General features: G+C 58.4%; 1 protein-coding gene across 1 annotated transcript; it reads left to right on the forward strand.

Moving 5' to 3' along the window:
• The first annotated feature begins 9,853 nt into the window (after positions 1–9,853).
• On the forward strand, positions 9,854–15,678 carry EIF2B2 (eukaryotic translation initiation factor 2B subunit beta). The gene is made up of 8 exons (XM_075425585.1): positions 9,854–10,064; positions 10,217–10,337; positions 10,836–10,984; positions 11,723–11,886; positions 12,170–12,265; positions 13,159–13,296; positions 13,978–14,044; positions 14,976–15,678. Exons 1-8 carry the CDS (start codon positions 9,902–9,904, stop codon positions 15,131–15,133), a joined length of 1,056 nt encoding a protein of 351 aa, XP_075281700.1. The 5' UTR covers positions 9,854–9,901; the 3' UTR covers positions 15,134–15,678.
• The last annotated feature ends 182 nt before the right edge of the window (positions 15,679–15,860 follow it).

Consider the following 15,860-nt stretch of genomic DNA (forward strand, 5'->3'; position numbering starts at 1 on the left):
CTTGGCTGGGCAGCAAGGAGCAGGTAACGTCCCTGCTGCGATGGCTGGAGCGTGCCTGTGGTCTCCCTCCACCACCCCACGGACCCTCCCGGGCCAAGGGGACGCCCCCCCACCTCCCCAGGGATGGTTTTGAGACGGGGGGCGAAGCGAGCGTTTCCTCCCAGCCCAGAGCCCGGACCAGAGGCCGCCCCGAGCAGCAGCTGCTGCCAACTCGCTGGACAGACAGAATCCTGTTATTGCAAAGACCGTGACCACGCGGAGCCTCATGCCTGTCCTTGCAGGAAGGTCCCTCGGGGCCACCTCTCAGACACAAGGCCAGCCTCTGGCGCTGGAGCAAAGGGCTCTCCCCCAGGAGCCGTGTGGCCGGGGAGACCAGCCCTTAATTGCCGAGTGCAATCCTGCTCCTGGTCTGAAGCTATTTCCTCAGAGGCCTTGGGCAGAGTTTACATTCCTGGGATGAGCATCCCCTTTCCAGGCGGCACGGAGCAGAGACAGGAGCACAGAAACAATATCTGGACGCTGGTAACCTGTGACCAGCAACATCCTCCTGCAAATGGGAGAAACATCCAGCTGGCTGGGGCCGCGGCCGCTTGCTTCCCCCTCTGCCGCACTCCTTCCCCGGGGGCCGAGCCTTCCCTTCCCCAGCTGCAGGACGGGGCTGGAGGTCGATGCTATAAATGCACCGGCGTGTCCCTCGCACTGCCCTCGGGGAGCCGAGCTACGCACTTTGGGAACAAGGGACAGAGGAGACTGGAGGGACCGCCCAGGGACGTCAAGCAAATAGGGACATTTCCTTCCAGGGCAGATGCCTGCCCCGCGCTGAGCCCCATGTGGTGGCCACAGGCTGAGGGCATCGCCTTGAATGTCCCACCGAGTGGGAATGATGGCGCGTCCCTGTTGCGGGTGAGGCTTGGCAGGCGGGGACCGGCAGCCCCAGCACCCGGCCGCAGGCACGCCACGCCGCAGCCATCCCGGGGTACGGGCTCACCTCCGCGCCTCTTACCCCTGCTGGGTGAGGGGCAGGAGCAGGGGCCCAGGCTGCCTGTGAGCACTGAAGGACCCAGTGCAGGCAGCAGCTCTCCCCTGTGAAACCTCACCTTGCTTGTCGCAGGCACGGTCCCTCTAAGCCCCCTTTTCCATAAAATAGCCCCATTTAAGCATCAAAATCCCCTCACGGGCATCTTCTCCCCTGCAAAATCCCACCTTCAGCATCTCAGATGGAAAGAGCCCAACAAAAACTCAACCCTGCGTTGCTCTGAAGCCAACCGTAGCCAGGACCTCCTGCATCACCTCTGAAGACCTTGGAGAACACCCCTGAAATCCTCAGGGCATTACTTTTGTGCTGCTGCTATTCAGGACACCGGAGTCAGCCTGGTCAGGGCTGGAGGCTTCTGCCAGGGGAAGTGCCAGACCCCCCGTGCTCCAATGCCTAGCACAGCCACCCCCATGGGCTGCTGCTGCCGCTCCTGCCCAGTGGGCAAACGTCCCCCCAGCACCTACCAACCACCTGCACTGTGCTGGGGCTCCCAAGGTCAAAGCAGCACCAAGACATAAGGTGCTGGGCTCCTCGTGCCCACCCTTCATCCCGGAGTGCCCGCGTTTCACCCTCGGTGTTTTGTCCGACTGCTTTCCCCATCTCTGTGATCCGGCTCTTAGACTCTGCTGAGCTCCCCTGTCAGCGGGCGCGGAGGACTTGGCTCGTAGCTAACACTGGGATAAACCAGCTCCATCTTCCGCAGGCTGTGTCTCCGCAGCGGGCACAGAGGGCAAAAGGCAGAGAGGGCTGGAGACTGGCTGGCTGGAGCTGCAGGTACCTGCACGCGAGAGCGGGAGCAGGGGTGGGCATGGTCTGGCAGGGGCTTCCTCAGCACCAGCCTCTCAGCACGGCGGGACCCAGGCCTGTCCACTAGGAGATCGCTCTGGTTTCATCCGGGAATCACGAGGCTCTCCACGACCCTCGCAGGCAAGCAGGGCTGCACCAGTGGCCCCTGGATGGTGAGCACTGGTCCTCAAGAAGACAACTTGGCACCAGTGACCCCTGGATGGTGAGCACTGGTCCTCAAGAAGACAACTTGGCACCAGTGACCCCTGGATGGTGAGCACCCAAGGAGACGACCTGCAAACCATCTGCCTGGGCATCCAAGCCCTGAGGGACTCCCCAGAGCCACGCCATGCGGCTCCTGCCCCGAGGCAGCGGCGGCAGTGGCGGCAGCGCATCCCTCGCTGCCGGCGGCTGGCTGCTGCGGCGCCCGTGCCTCCTCCCAGCCCAGGTGCGCAGGGGGATGTGTGTGCCGGGGGGGACGCTGACAATAGTGGGAAATGGGCCGTGCCGCGCACCCCGATGGCGGTGGCTCACGGCCCCGGCCGCTGCTGCCCACGGCAGGCGGAAGCGTCCGGCCTTAGTCAGCCCCGGCCACACGTGGCAGGAACTCTGCTGTTTGTTTTGGTTCCTTGGGAGGCGAGCTTGGCCTCCCCGGGGACCCGCGACCGAAAGCGCAGGCACCTGACGGGCCGGTCCCGTGCCTGGGGACAGCAGGCTCTGGCCCCCCTGGGCTGCAGGCACCGGGTCAGGCACCAGTCCCAGAGGGGCACGGGATGGGCAGTGGGGCTGCCTGAGCACGCTCAAGGCAGGAGACCTGTGCGAGGGGAACCCGCAGCAAGCCTGGCTTAAATCCCCCACGGGTGCAGGGACGATGCCACTGAGGAGGAGGTCCCTGAGACCACCAGACACAGACCCTGGGAAGCCGTGGCCCTCAGCCGGCCGGTTCTCCAGGAACAGCTCAGGAAGTATGGGCTGGATGAGTGGTCAGTGAAGTGGATTGAGAACTGGCTGAATGGCAGAACTCAGAGGGTTGTCATCAGTGGCTCTGAGTCTAGTTGGAGGCTGGTGACAAGTGGTGTCCCCCAGGGGTCAGTACTGGGCCCAGTCTTGTTTAACTTCTTCATCAACGACCTGGATGAAGAGTTAGAATGTACCCTCAGCAAGTTTGCTGATGACACCAAACTGGGAGGAGTGGTAGATACACCGGAAGGCTATGCTGCCATTCAGCGTGACCTGGATAGGCTGGAAAGCTGGGCAGAGAGGAACCTGATGAGGTTCAACAAAGCCAAATGCAGGGTCCTGCACCTGGGGAGGAACAACCTCATGCACCAGTACAGGCTTGGGGTGGACCTGATGGAAAGCAGCTCTGCGGAGAGGGACCTGGGCGTCCTGGTGGACGACAGGTTAACCATGAGCCAGCAGTGTGCCCTGGCTGCCAAGAAAGCCAATGGGATCCTGGGGTGCATCAAGAAGAGTGTGGCCAGTGGGACGAGGGAGGTTCTTCTTCCCCTCTACACTGCCCTAGTGAGGCCTCATCTGGAGTCCTGTGTCCAGTTCTGGGCTCCCCAGTTCAAGAAAGATGAGGAGCTACTGGAGAGAGTCCAGCGGAGGGCTACAAGGATGATGAGGGGACTGGAACATCTCCCGTAGGAGGAGAGGTTGAGGGAACTGGGCTTGTTCAGCCTGAAGAACAGAAGGCTGCGAGGGGACCTTATAAATGCTTACAAATATCTGAAGGGTGGGTGTCAGGAGGATGGGGCCAAGCTCTTTTCAGTGGTGCCCAGCGACAGGACAAGGGGCAATGGGCACAAACTGAGGCACAGGAAGTTCCGTCTGAACGTGAGGAAGAACTTCTTCCCTCTGAGGGTGACGGAGCACTGGAACAGGCTGCCCAGGGAGGTTGTGGAGTCTCCTTCTCTCGAGATATTCAAGACCCACCTGGACAAGGTCCTGTGCAGCTTGCTGTAGGTGACCCTGCTTCGGCAGGAGGGTTGGACTAGATGACCCACAGAGGTCCCTTCCAACCCCTACCATTCTGTGATTCTGTGATTCTGTAACAGGTCCATGGCTGGCAGACCCAGTGCCGCCCAGCCTAGCGCTGAGGCTGAGCCCAGAGCAGGGGACCGTCACCTTCCCACCAGGGCAAAGCTGCGGGCAGGTGGCAAAGAGGTGCTGGCAGGAGGGTTAATGACGACCAGCCATCCCCAGTGCGGCTGTCGGTCAGCTGTGCCCGGTGACGGAGGTGACGGGGAGCACACACTGCCAGGCAGCACCACGCGGCAGGGACCGGCCGGGCCACGGGCGCTGGCAGCAGAGCAGAGCCCCGGAGAGCCGAACCACAGCCCCAAGCATACGTGGGTGCCTACAGGTAAGCGCTGCGTCAGCAGGCTCTGCAGCGCCGGCAGTTACTGCGCCGAAACAACAGCCCCTTGTACACGAGGTGCCCAGAGCCTGGACTGGGAAGCGGGGACACAGCGCCCACAGCATGGCTCACCCCGCTCTGCCCAAGCTCCTCTCCTGAAGACCTGGGTGGGATCCCAGAAAGCCTGTGGGGATTTCCCTCCGGCAGCTGCGGAGCGCTGCCCTTGGGAAAGCCCGAGCAGGCCGTGGCCAGGACCGAGCGGTGCAGCAGCGTGTGCGTCACCCTCCACCGCCGGCAGAGATGAAAGACCCCAGGTCCGCACAGGGCAGGAGGGACTGGGCTCTCCCAGTGGGAGCAGAGCAGCTCCTCTCCCCTGGAAAGGGACGGAGGTTGCTTTTCCACCGGAGAACGAAGCACATTCTGCACATCTATCATGTTTCATCTCCCCTGGGAAAGGGGCAGCGGGCGCTCAGCGGAGAGGAGAGGCGCACGGGCACGAATCGCCCGCTGCTCTGCCGCTGCCCCTCGCCTCCCAGCTCTCCCGGCCCCGCCAGCCGGTGGGCAGGGGCTGCCAGGCGCTTCTCTCCCCTGCCAAACTCCAACCCGATCCACGCCCTGCCCAGAGCTTCTGGCTGCTTATCGTGTGGATGCAGTTCTCCTGCTTTTAGCTGTCATAATATTGACACAAAGCAAAATAATAGTGACGGCGAGACTCTGCCTGGCTCTGGAAGGCAAACAGGCGAGGAGAGGGGGAGCAGCAGGCTCCGCTATTGTGCGGGACAGGGCAGCAGCCTGGGCTGCTTCCAAGCTCTGCTCCCCAGCATCACGCCTGCTGATAAGGCGGGGGGGAAGTGGGATGCGGGCGGGGGGGATGCAGGCTCTGCAGCACGCTCTCCTCGCCGAGGAGCGAACGTGTGCATCGGCAGGGCTTCATCCCGGAGGCTTTCCCAGAACGTGGGCGGAGGAGTGGCTCATCTCTCCCTTTCCCTGAAACCTGGCAGCCGCTGAATAGCTGCCATCACCCGCAGCAGACAATGAGCAAAGCGAGCCCGGGGCCAGCTGCAGCACCGGGAGCGCGTGAGCGGAGGAACTGCGGGGAGCTGGCCGGTGACCAGGAAGCAGCCCAGACTGCTGGTGTCACGGACCCCTCGCTGACCACAAAGCGGCCGGGCCGCACTTTGTCTCGCCCCAAGGGCCTGGCTTCCTGCAGCCGCGCCAGGTTCGCTCGGGGGCTCCTCCAAAGCCAGCCTGGAGGGACGGGCTGCCGGCATCACCTCCTCCCCGGCCCAGCCAGCCTGCCGCGCGTCCCCCGAGCGGGGACAGGGCCACAGCCAATGCCTGCGTGGTGCCACCAGGCTTTCCGAGGCCCTCGTGCCTTTGGTGGCACCACGTAAAGCCAACACCTTTCCTGAGCACGAAGGCCCGGCACACCTCTAGTGATGCTGGGGCCCACACCTCCCACCCAGCCCCGCACCGCGCTCCCGCGACCCTCACTGGGGCTTGTTTTCCTACACGACACGCAGCGACTTCCCACACTTCCCTCGCCTCTTCCTGACCAGGCTGGCCTTTGAACCGGCTGCCTCCAGCTGCCTGCATCCCGAGAGGAGACCTGGGAGACTGCCACAGATGAACGAGCCGATGAGTGAGGCTCCGTATCCAGGGCAGGCATTCGGACACCAGCTTCCCATGCCTCTCCCAGAGGCCAGGAAGGGGAAGGGGGAGCCCAGCCTGGGCCGCTTCCATGACGAGCCCTAGAAAAGCCTTCCCGTTTCTCAGCCTCGGTCTCTATTTCTCAGGCTCCAAAAAGGACGAGGACGTGCATGGTGAACTTGCTGGCAGGAGAGATGGTCCCTGGGCCGGATTCAGAACCGCCTACTCGTTGCCAGGAGGGATCGCGGACTCCATCGGTGCCGCAAGGGTCTGGCTACGGGCTCAACCTGCCCATGGGTGCTGCGCTGACGTGAGGGTGAGCCAGCAGCCGTTTCCCAGGCAGAGACAGGCGCACGTACACGCGGGCTGCCGCACAAGAATCTGCATCAAGTCCTTCGTTAACCTGGGGCGCTGAGTCCGTCTCCTTACTCCCCAGAGCAAGCCCTGCCTGTTTCTCCTTGGCTGCCCAGGTTGTTAGGGCAGCCACCTTTCCCGAGGATTACCAGTTTTAGGGGACAGTTGTTACCAGCGAAGACCAGCAGAACATGTGTCCTGGTACCTGCAGCGTCAGCTGTGAATTTCAGGCATGCTAAAACTGCCGATGATTCAGGCAACGTGTGCGTGCATCTCCAGACCCACAGAGCTGAGCTTTCCAGCTATGCACGTACCTGCTTTTGATCACTGGCTGCTTGTTTGGGGTTTTTATCTTTCTCCCCTGGAAGCTCAAGTTTTAAAAGTGCCTTCAGCAGTCGGTTCAGCCCATCATTTCCATCCCCTTCACTTACTAAGTGAGCTGCTTTCTTCCCTGTAGCACGGCAAAACCACTGGTTTGGGCTCCCTGAGCCCTTCAGCAGATTCACTCCCGCCTCCTTACAGCTCTGCCTCCACGTCTGTGGCTGCAAGAGCTTTGGGCTTGAGTTGTCCCCTCCATTTTTGTCTCAGGCCTTTGAGCATGGACTTTCCAAAGAGCAATCACGTCACACCAAAGATACCTGCAGTGCATCTTTCTCCTTAGACTGCGCTTCGTGTTCCCCCAACTTCCACACAACATGCTGTCCTCAACTCAGTCACTCACGCTCAGCGAGTGGCTTAGGCACCCTGTGATGACCCTACGCTGCTTTCCTGTGCCACCTACCAAGTCATCATAGCCCGTGCTGTGCCGACAGCCCGCCTGGCTGTTCCTGCTGGGCCGTGGCTCCGCTGGCTCTCGCCTGCTGGCTCCTTCCCTTCGCCTGTGCTGAGCGTGAGCAGCTCGCTTGGCTTACCAGGGTGCTGCAGACGAGTCCAATTACTGGAGTTCAGCAAACTCTGATTCCCCTCCCTGGCATTTCATCCAGCCCACTTATCCGCCGAGAGTTTCTAATCCAAACAGCCTCCCAGCACACAATGTTCCAGTGCTCCAGGGCTCTACCCAGCCTCCGTCCTACCTTCTCCTCCCTCACACGAGCACTTGGGGGATGACATTCAGCCCCCAGGGATGCAGAATTCACTGGGTGGAGGGGAAGCAGCGTCTCCAACAGCCAGCCCTGACGGTACAGAGCAGGACGCCATCCTGGGCAGGCTGGCAGCTCTCCGAGGAGACGAGACAGATTTCAGCTCCTCTGCAGGCCCAGAAAACGTGCTGCCTTGCTCGGCCGGCCAGCTCATCTCCTGCTCAGCTCCTTCACCCGCAGCAGCACCACCACCGTCTGCAGCCGTGTCAGCCCCCTCGCTTGCTCACGCACCAGCTGGGAAGCCGCAGCGGCCAACTCTGGCCTGGGGAACCTGGATACACCCTGGAGGGAAAGGAGGGTGTGCTGTGCAGGAGGCAGCTGCCTGGGGCCGCAGCAGCAGAGGGGGGTCCCGCTCCGTACCAGCCAGTGGTCGTGGACCACCAGGTGGGTCTACTTCCAGCTGCTGGGGATGCGCACATGCACCCCCCACCCCACTGCCTTGGCCACCGGGGCCAGCGCAGCCCGCAAGGCAGTGAGATTGTAGCCGAGTACACCAGGACACCAACACACGTTCTTCCAGCTGCCTTCCCCACTTGCCCCACGCTCCCTGCACTGCCACTCCTCTTCCCCACTCCCTCCTTTGCAGTCCTCCTGGGCACTCCCTGCCTAACTCACTGGGTCCTGGCAGCAGCTGCTGGATAATGACAACCAGATGTCTCGTAGCCACAGTCCCTCCGAGCAGCCAGAGCCCAGGGTTTGCCTTTCAGCTCTCCAGAGAGCCACAGATTCTGGCTCAGCTCAGCTACGCGGGGCTAATAGCTCCCGAAATCCCCATTCAGAGGCTTTCATTCATGAAACACAAGGCTGTAGACCAAGCGCAGGACTCTGCCCCTTGAGGGACACCGGACTGCCAGCCATCCTTGGCCGGCTGTGGCAGCAGTGCCTGGCGGAAAGAGCGGTAGGGAACAGGGCAGGAACAGCACAAGCAGGGAAAAACCTCAGCAGCCTGGCGAGGCGCTGAGAAGAAACTGCCCTGCAATAGTTACTGGGACAGGAGCAGGGAATGTAAACAGCCCAGCATCCACAAGGAGGTCATAACCTCAGAGTGCAGTTTCCCTTCCTCTTCTCCCTCCTGCCTAATCTCCAAGACTGCTCTGTTTACTAGCGAGATAAGTAAACAAACAAAGGAAAGCTCCGGAGCAATGACTTTTTTTCTTTTCTGGACAATTCAGTGTGTGCCACGGTCGCAGGGTGCACACGTGGGAGCGGTCTCTGTACACAGCAATGCACGGGGACAGCCAGCGGCAGAGGCAGACAGCTGAAGGGCGCAGGCAGCCCTGCCCTGCCCTGCCTGCAACGCAGCTGCACGGAGGGGCAAAAGGGGGAACCACCTTACCCTGCACGAACACAGAGCCCGGCAGGCCTTGCTCCAGGGAACCTCCAATTTACGCAAGATGGAAGAAAACAGATGCCTAAAGCTGGGGAGAAGGGGGAGAGAAGGCAGCGGGGAGTGAGGACGTGCCTGGTCAGCACGGCGGGGCCCAGCACAGCCGAGCCAACAGCAGGGCAAACCCTGCCACCCTCTGCTGACTCTCTCCAGGGCCAAAGGACAAGACGAGCTCATCGAGGAGGGAAACAGCACCCTCAAGGACATCCAGGCAAACCCAGACACGTGGCCTTTCGCCAGGCATTCGAGGGATGTGGTGAGCTTCCTCCCCCAGGCTGGCAGGTGCTCTGGCTTCCAGGCACAGAGGCAGGAGCAGGGAGGTGTGGAAGGACTCTCGGCCCAGCGCAGGCGTCGGGTGACAAACCACGTGCGGCATGTCCTCACAACCCAGCGCACCAGCTGCTGGTACCTCGCTGGGCACCCACCAACAGCCCCTGGATGGCAGCCGGCTGTTGGGCGAGCCCTGAAGGAACCGCACCAGCAGCAGAGACGCGATCAGCACGCCAGGCCTTGCAGGCCCCCGCAGGAAGCGCACGCTGGAAGCTTCCAGCATAAACCCGTTTGCTTTGACTTGCTCACCTAAAGCAACAGGACCCAGAGCAGAGTCACAGGGCAAAGCCCTGCCGCGGCGAGAACGGCTCCGTGGCTCCCGCCCGCTCCCTGGGTGCCGAGCTCCGGGACCGGACACAAAGGAGCCACATTCCCGCCTTACCCAGGGCCGGCTCTGGCTCTGCCAGCAGGAGCCGTCGGGCTGCCAGGAACTGCGCCTTCCCCGCCCCATTTGCTTTGGCTCCTCGCGCCCGGCGCGCCGCGCGTCCAAAGCAAATGGCCGCACACCGGCTGTCCCGGCGCAGGCCTGGCTCCCGCCCCGGCCCCTCCTGACGCCGGCCGCAGCGCTCCCCTCCGCGGGGGCGCCGACGCCCGGCTCCAACACCTTCCTACCCGCCCCGGCGAGGCCCGGGCGGCGGCCCCGGTGACAACTGCCCCCCCCCACCCCGATAGCCACCGCCCGTCTCCCGGGTTACGAGAGACCGCCCGCCAGCCCCGGCGAGCCGCAGCCCGCGCTCTTCATTGGCTGCGCCGCCTCGGGGGGTGGGAGCGCTTCGGCAGTCTCTGCCAATGGGGGAGCGGGCCGGCGGAAGCGGAAGCGGCGCGTGGGGCAGGCGGGCCGGAGCGGTGCCGCCGCTATGCCGGGCGCCGCGGAGCGCGGCTCGGAGCTGTCGGAGCAGATCGAGGCTTTCGTGGCGCGGCTGCGGGGCGGCGGGGAGCGGCCGCGCTCCGAGGACACGGCGCGGCAGACGCTGTCGCTGCTGCGGAAGATCATCGCGCATGGGCGATGGAGCCGCGCCGGTGGGGGCCGGGCGGCGGCGGGCGGGCAGGGCCCGGCGCCCCGGGGGCGGCGGGGCGGGGGCCGCCGTGCTTACCGGCGTCGCCGCGTGAGGGGCCGCGCCAGTCGCGCCCGGGCCGGCGCGCGGGGCTGACGCTCGCCTCCCCTCTTCCAGGGGAGCTCCTGGAGCTGATCCGCACCGAGGGCCGGCGGATGACGGCGGCGCAGCCGTCCGAGACCACCGTGGGCAACATGGTGCGGCGAGTGCTGAAGGTCGTTCGGGAGGAGTACGGCAGGTGAGGCGGCGCGCTCCCGCCGCCCGCACCCTCCCCGGAGCCCAGAGCCCGCTCTGCTGCTTCCGTGAGGCCCCCGCGGCGTCCATCGGCCCCTCTTCCCGCCTCTCCTGTAGAGGGGTGCAGTGAGTTGAGCGCCGAAGGAGACCTGTCGTTTCCAGCGTAGCTGATGGCTGGGAAACCCCGCCTGGGGTTCGTGTTGGGAACGGGCTGTGCCCTCAGCTGGCGCTGCTCTCTGCTGGCGTTGCCAGGAGGGCCCATCCCCCTGGAGCAGCAGCCCTGAGCCCGCTCCTCTGCGGGCTGCAGTGTTTGCGCGAGACTTGGGAAGGTGCTTCCCGGCAGAGCGGGGGTCTCTGGCCTGGCGTGGCGTGGCGTGCCTCCCGCGTGTGCTTTCCCTTCCCCTCTGGTGACACCCAGGTGTGCTGCGCCATGGGGACGCCAGTCCGCCTGGCCGTGCCCCCGCGCTCTCTCCCGAGGCTGAAGGGCTGCTTCTCCCCGCAGGCTGCACGGGCGCAGTGAGGAGAGCGACCAGCAAGAATCCCTGCACAAACTCCTGACTTCCGGAGGACTGAGCGAGGATTTCAGCACCCCTTATCCTCCCCTCAGAGCTAACGTTATTGAAGCTATTAACGAGCTGCTAATAGAGCTAGGTATGATGGGTCTGAACTGCCCCATGGGTGGAGCTTGTTAAGGGATGGGACAGATGCTTCCCCCTCCTCTAGGTGGAAAGAAAACAACAAGGACCTGAGAGACTTAATCTGAAGGAACTGAAGTCCTGCTGCTCCCAGGACTTAAGTTTAAGTCCTCTTTGGCTTTCAGGGAGATGGGTGGAACATTGTGGAGGGAACACCGTGGGGGGGGGTGGGTGGGTGTGTGTGGGGGGTGGGGGTGGGGGTGTGTGCGTGTGTGTGGGGTGTGTGTCCCTGCGCACATACAACCTGGCCCTTGCCAGAAAGCACTGTGACACATTTTTCTTTTCCTGCGGTCTCGTGACAGAGCAGGTACCCGTCTCTCCTTCTGAGGCCTGGGTTGCCCTGCCTCTCCTTTCCACATGGTTCTAGTGCTATTGAACTGTAAAGCCATTGAATTTCTGTGACTAGTTGTTATCTGGGCATGGTGGTTAGCTAGAGCAGGGTTGACACAATCCACTCCCTTCATGATGGAGTTTTCAATACAGCTATTTCTACAAGTAGCTAGGGAGCACAGGGCATTCAACGGCCAGCTTCTTGGTCCCTCTCCACTGGTAAAAAGAACGGGGAGGAAAGCTGCTCTAACCAGTGCTCATAGCATCGCTTTAGTAAAAAATGATCTTGTTGGAGGACAGCTCTAGCGGCACAAGTATTACATTTCCTGGCTGCTTTTCCACCCATGGCTTCCTTCTGTTCCAGAGGGCACCACCGATAACATTGCTATGCAGGCGCTGGAGCACATCCACTCCAATGAGGTGATCATGACCGTTGGCTACTCGCGCACCGTTGAGGCCTTCCTGAAGGAAGCTGCCCGCAAGCGCAAGTTCCAGGTCATCGTGGCGGAGTGTGCGCCGTTCTGCCAGGTGAGGCCCGGGCTGGCTGTCTTCTCCAGACGCCACATTGTCCCACGCGTTCTTACTCAACTCTTGTCTCTGGAGGCAAGCTGAACATACGGAAGTTCCTCTGTGGTGGAGAGTCTGAAGACAGCTCGTTATCCTGCCCCGTGTCCTTCAGTCAGAGGGCTGTTATTTGTGCTCCATTGCTTGGTATTTTTGTGGTTCAGACAAGAACTGAGTGCCAATATCTCTACAACTGCAGCGCAGGAGCTATGTCCCAGGGGACCAATTGGATTCTCCCTCTTTTTAGGGTCATGAAATGGCTGTCCGACTGTCTAAAGAGAACATTGAAACTACTGTCATGAGTGATGCAGCCATTTTTGCTGTCATGTCTCGGGTCAACAAGGTAAGTAGGGCTCTGCCGGAGGGGGGAGTTCATAGGCAGGTTTTGGGGCTTAGGCCTCCCAAACCAGTGGCAGGTCCCAGCAGTGATGGGTGCGTTTCTTCACTGAAGACTCAAAACTGTAATAGTCCCTGTTTACAGCTGGGGTGGAGATTCAGTGTGGAACCCCAAGTCAGTACCATGACTAACTGCATGGTGATAGATTTTTCCGCCCCAGTGGCTAACAGGCAGAACAGTTACTAGAAACCAAGACAGCAAAGCCTCAGAGGATTAACTTGACGTTTTTTAAAGAAGATGGAACAAACCCCAGCATTTCCAAAAGGGGAGAAACTCCGCTTATGTGGAACACGGGTGGTGAAGGGAATCACCAAGGTGCGTCTTTTCGAACAGACCTGTTCTGTACTTTTATAGAGATGAAGATCTGGCACCACAAGCTAAAAAAAAAAAAAAGGTACTTTTAACATAATAAAATGCAGCCACACCACTTCTTATCTACCTGCTTTACATTATTCCCGTTTTACAGGAGGCGAATTGTTGCAGCCAGCAGTCAAGTTACTTGTACAAAGCTTACTTTGCATGCTAGTAGAACAACAGAGAAGACAGCCCAGTTTCTGCTTGGTGTTCCCTGCAGTAGAACATACATTTGTCCTCTGAAGTTCTCTGTGCTGGCCTCACCATGCTGGAGTCATGCTCTTGTTAGGGAGAAACGTCTCAGTGCAGAGCCAGTGCCAGATGAAACAGATCAGGCATCCAGCTGCCCTGTAACTCCGGCCTTTGGCTGGCTGGCTGTTCTGACAAACTCCTCCCCCAGCTCATCCGGCAGGGTCTGAGCCAGGCAGCGTTCCTTCCCCAGTTTTCCGTGGAACATGCTATCTAATGCTGATTTGCCTTTTAAGGTCATCATTGGTACAAAGACAATCCTGGCCAACGGTGCCCTGATTGCTGTGAGTGGGACTCACACTCTGGCACTGGCAGCTAAACACCACTCCACTCCGCTCATCGTCTGTGCCCCCATGTTCAAGCTTTCACCACAGGTAAGCACAGCAGCTCTTCAGGGCTAGAGGTGGGGGGGTGATTTTGTGCTTGTGGAAGCTTAGGGTGGAGACCACCACCTGTCCCAAGGTGAGGTTGGTAAATGAGCCATCTTCCCGCTCTGGCGTTGTTATTTCAGATAGGAGATCCTCACCCAAATCTGGCACACCTCAGGGTCTCCTTGAAGCACGCTCCTCTGCCACATGTGCTGAGTAAGCAGCACATTGGGTATTAGGCTGTAGACCACTGCCTACTAGAGACTGACATCACCGTATGTCTTTTTCTTCGACCACAGCAGACTTCATTTTGTACATTTAGTGTTGAAAGACCCTCTGTACTGACAGAGGAGGTAGACGGAGATGCTCTAAACTGTTTCTTGCACTCAATACTTCTTCAGTATTGTCAGATGAAGTTGCAGACTGAGGGAGTCACTTCTCTGCTCCAGTTCTCTAGGCTTTGCAGAACGGCAGAGAGGTCTCAGAAGGCTGTAAAAGCTCTAACGAAAAACCTTTCACCTGTAGATGTTACAGAGGTTCTACGCACAAGCACTATTAAACAGATGTAGTGTCACCTGGCAAGTCTTCTTCCTCTGCATTAGTTCCTTCCAGCACCCAGGATCTGTTTTCACTAGGATAATGAGGCCGTCTCCTTTTTTCCTGACCTTCCTGTACTCTCTCATTCAGTTCCCTAATGAAGAAGATTCATTCCACAAGTTTGTGTCACCACAGGAAGTGCTGCCATTCACAGAAGGTACTGGTTCTTCTTTATACAGGCTGGTCAAGCTGGATCAGGCTATAATTTTTAGATTTTTTTTTTAAATAGCTCACACAAAACTTAAACATAAGACCGTTCTGAAACCCAAGACAGAAATACTTTCGTATTTTCTTAAGCAGAAAAAAATGCTGGGAACCATTATATTTTATACATAACTTTCTATTACAGAAAGTACAGAAAAAGGATTTCCTTTGAACAGTGTCTTTGCACTTTTGCTTCTGCTCTGAAATAGTCAGTGTTTTATTGTAGGAGTGTGATAATGGTGCCAGGCAGGTGGCATTTTCCTGTGGGACGGAGCAGATGCCCAACACTGAGGGCAGCTTCCTTTCCTTCCTGCGACTCATTTTAACTTCTTGAAACTTCGTTATGTGATCTGCTTGCTGAAACCCATTATCTCTGCAATGAGCTTCCCACACAAGCACTGTCTTTGGAAAGGCATCCGCTCCCAAGCCCATTTTCAGATAGCAGTCTGTTTTAAAGCCCCGTGTCTATGTGACGAAGACTTTTGAAATGAAGATACCTGGTTTGGCACAGGTTTTTGATTTTTGCCTTCTGAGCTTTTCTTTAACTAGTAACTTTGGCAGCATCAGGATTCTTGTATTCTAATTACATACTGGCAGGTTTTTTGGCAGTTGGGTTAGTCTACATCAGAGGATCCCATCTACAGAGGGGATCTTGGGTTTTTATCAATCAGTAAAAACTACCAAAAAAGAGTGCTGCCATTCATCCAGGATTGCTGTATACCTGTAATTCCATGACATCAGTGAGGAAGTTGGAAAGTATTCAGGATGTTTCAGTACTGACTTCAGGGTGGCATGCGCATAGCCAGTTTCTTCAGGGGCTCAGGAGGTTGTGCAGAAGGTTAAATGTATGAGTTTGTCTAATATTGCTGCTATTCACTTTACAGGGGAGATCCTGGCAAAGATCAATGTTCATTGCCCAGTGTTTGACTATGTCCCTCCAGAGCTCATTACTCTCTTCATTTCTAACATTGGGGGTAATGCGCCTTCCTACATCTACCGCCTCATGAGCGAGCTCTACCATCCGGATGACTATGAACTCTAATGCCATGAAGCACGCCACTCTCCAGACTTTTCGTATCTTTCTCTTCAGAAAGATACAACAGCTAATTAAAGTGTACATTGCAAAAATGTCGTTGCTGTGGGGAATTTGCTCAGCAATATCTTTCCTGCCCAAAAGCCACAGAAGGCACAGCTCTTGTACAGGTATTGATGTCTGTGCTGTGTTAGAAGCCACATGGAGCTGCTAACCCACTTTGATTTTGAAACAGCAAGGCATGCATGTAACTCTCTGGGGCAGTTAAGCTGTTACTGGAAAGTTCTTGATTTTTATGAGGGGCAGCGTGGATCACCACAGAAATCTCAGACTCTTGCAGGTCAATCAGATTGCTTGTCCCGAGTCCCTTTTATCAATGTGTGGCAATACACTACATCACAGTTAAGGCATGAAATGAGAGTAATTTCCACTCCTTGTTTTCATTTTGATTCAGTAGATGTCAATATCTTCTGATTTGGTTTTAAGTTGGATGTCTGTGATTAAACAAAGACATCATCTTCTTTTACCATTCTGAAATAAACTCTACTCCTCTACCTTAGACTGAGACACAAAATAGAACTGGAACCTGTCAAAAAAAAAACCCAACAAACTGCCTGTTTTAAAAAATGCTGTGGGCTATTTAGTTGTTTCTGTGGGGTTAAGTTTCTGTACCCTGAGAATTTGGGGCTAGGATTTAGAAATCTCTCACTCAAGAATGCAAACTGCAGGGAGCTGG

Source organism: Opisthocomus hoazin, chromosome 7, assembly GCF_030867145.1.
Source record: "Opisthocomus hoazin isolate bOpiHoa1 chromosome 7, bOpiHoa1.hap1, whole genome shotgun sequence".
NCBI lineage: Eukaryota > Metazoa > Chordata > Aves > Opisthocomiformes > Opisthocomidae > Opisthocomus > Opisthocomus hoazin.

Excerpts from the sequence above, each read along its gene's own strand:
- EIF2B2 (XM_075425585.1), top strand. The coding sequence starts at position 9,902 with ATGCCGGGCGCCGCGGAGCGCGGCTCGGAGCTGTCGGAGCAGATCGAG. Across the intron at positions 10,065-10,216 it reads TGGGCGATGGAGCCGCGCCG|GGGAGCTCCTGGAGCTGATC; the intron begins GTGGGGGCCGGG and ends CCCCTCTTCCAG. Across the intron at positions 12,266-13,158 it reads TCATGTCTCGGGTCAACAAG|GTCATCATTGGTACAAAGAC; the intron begins GTAAGTAGGGCT and ends TTGCCTTTTAAG.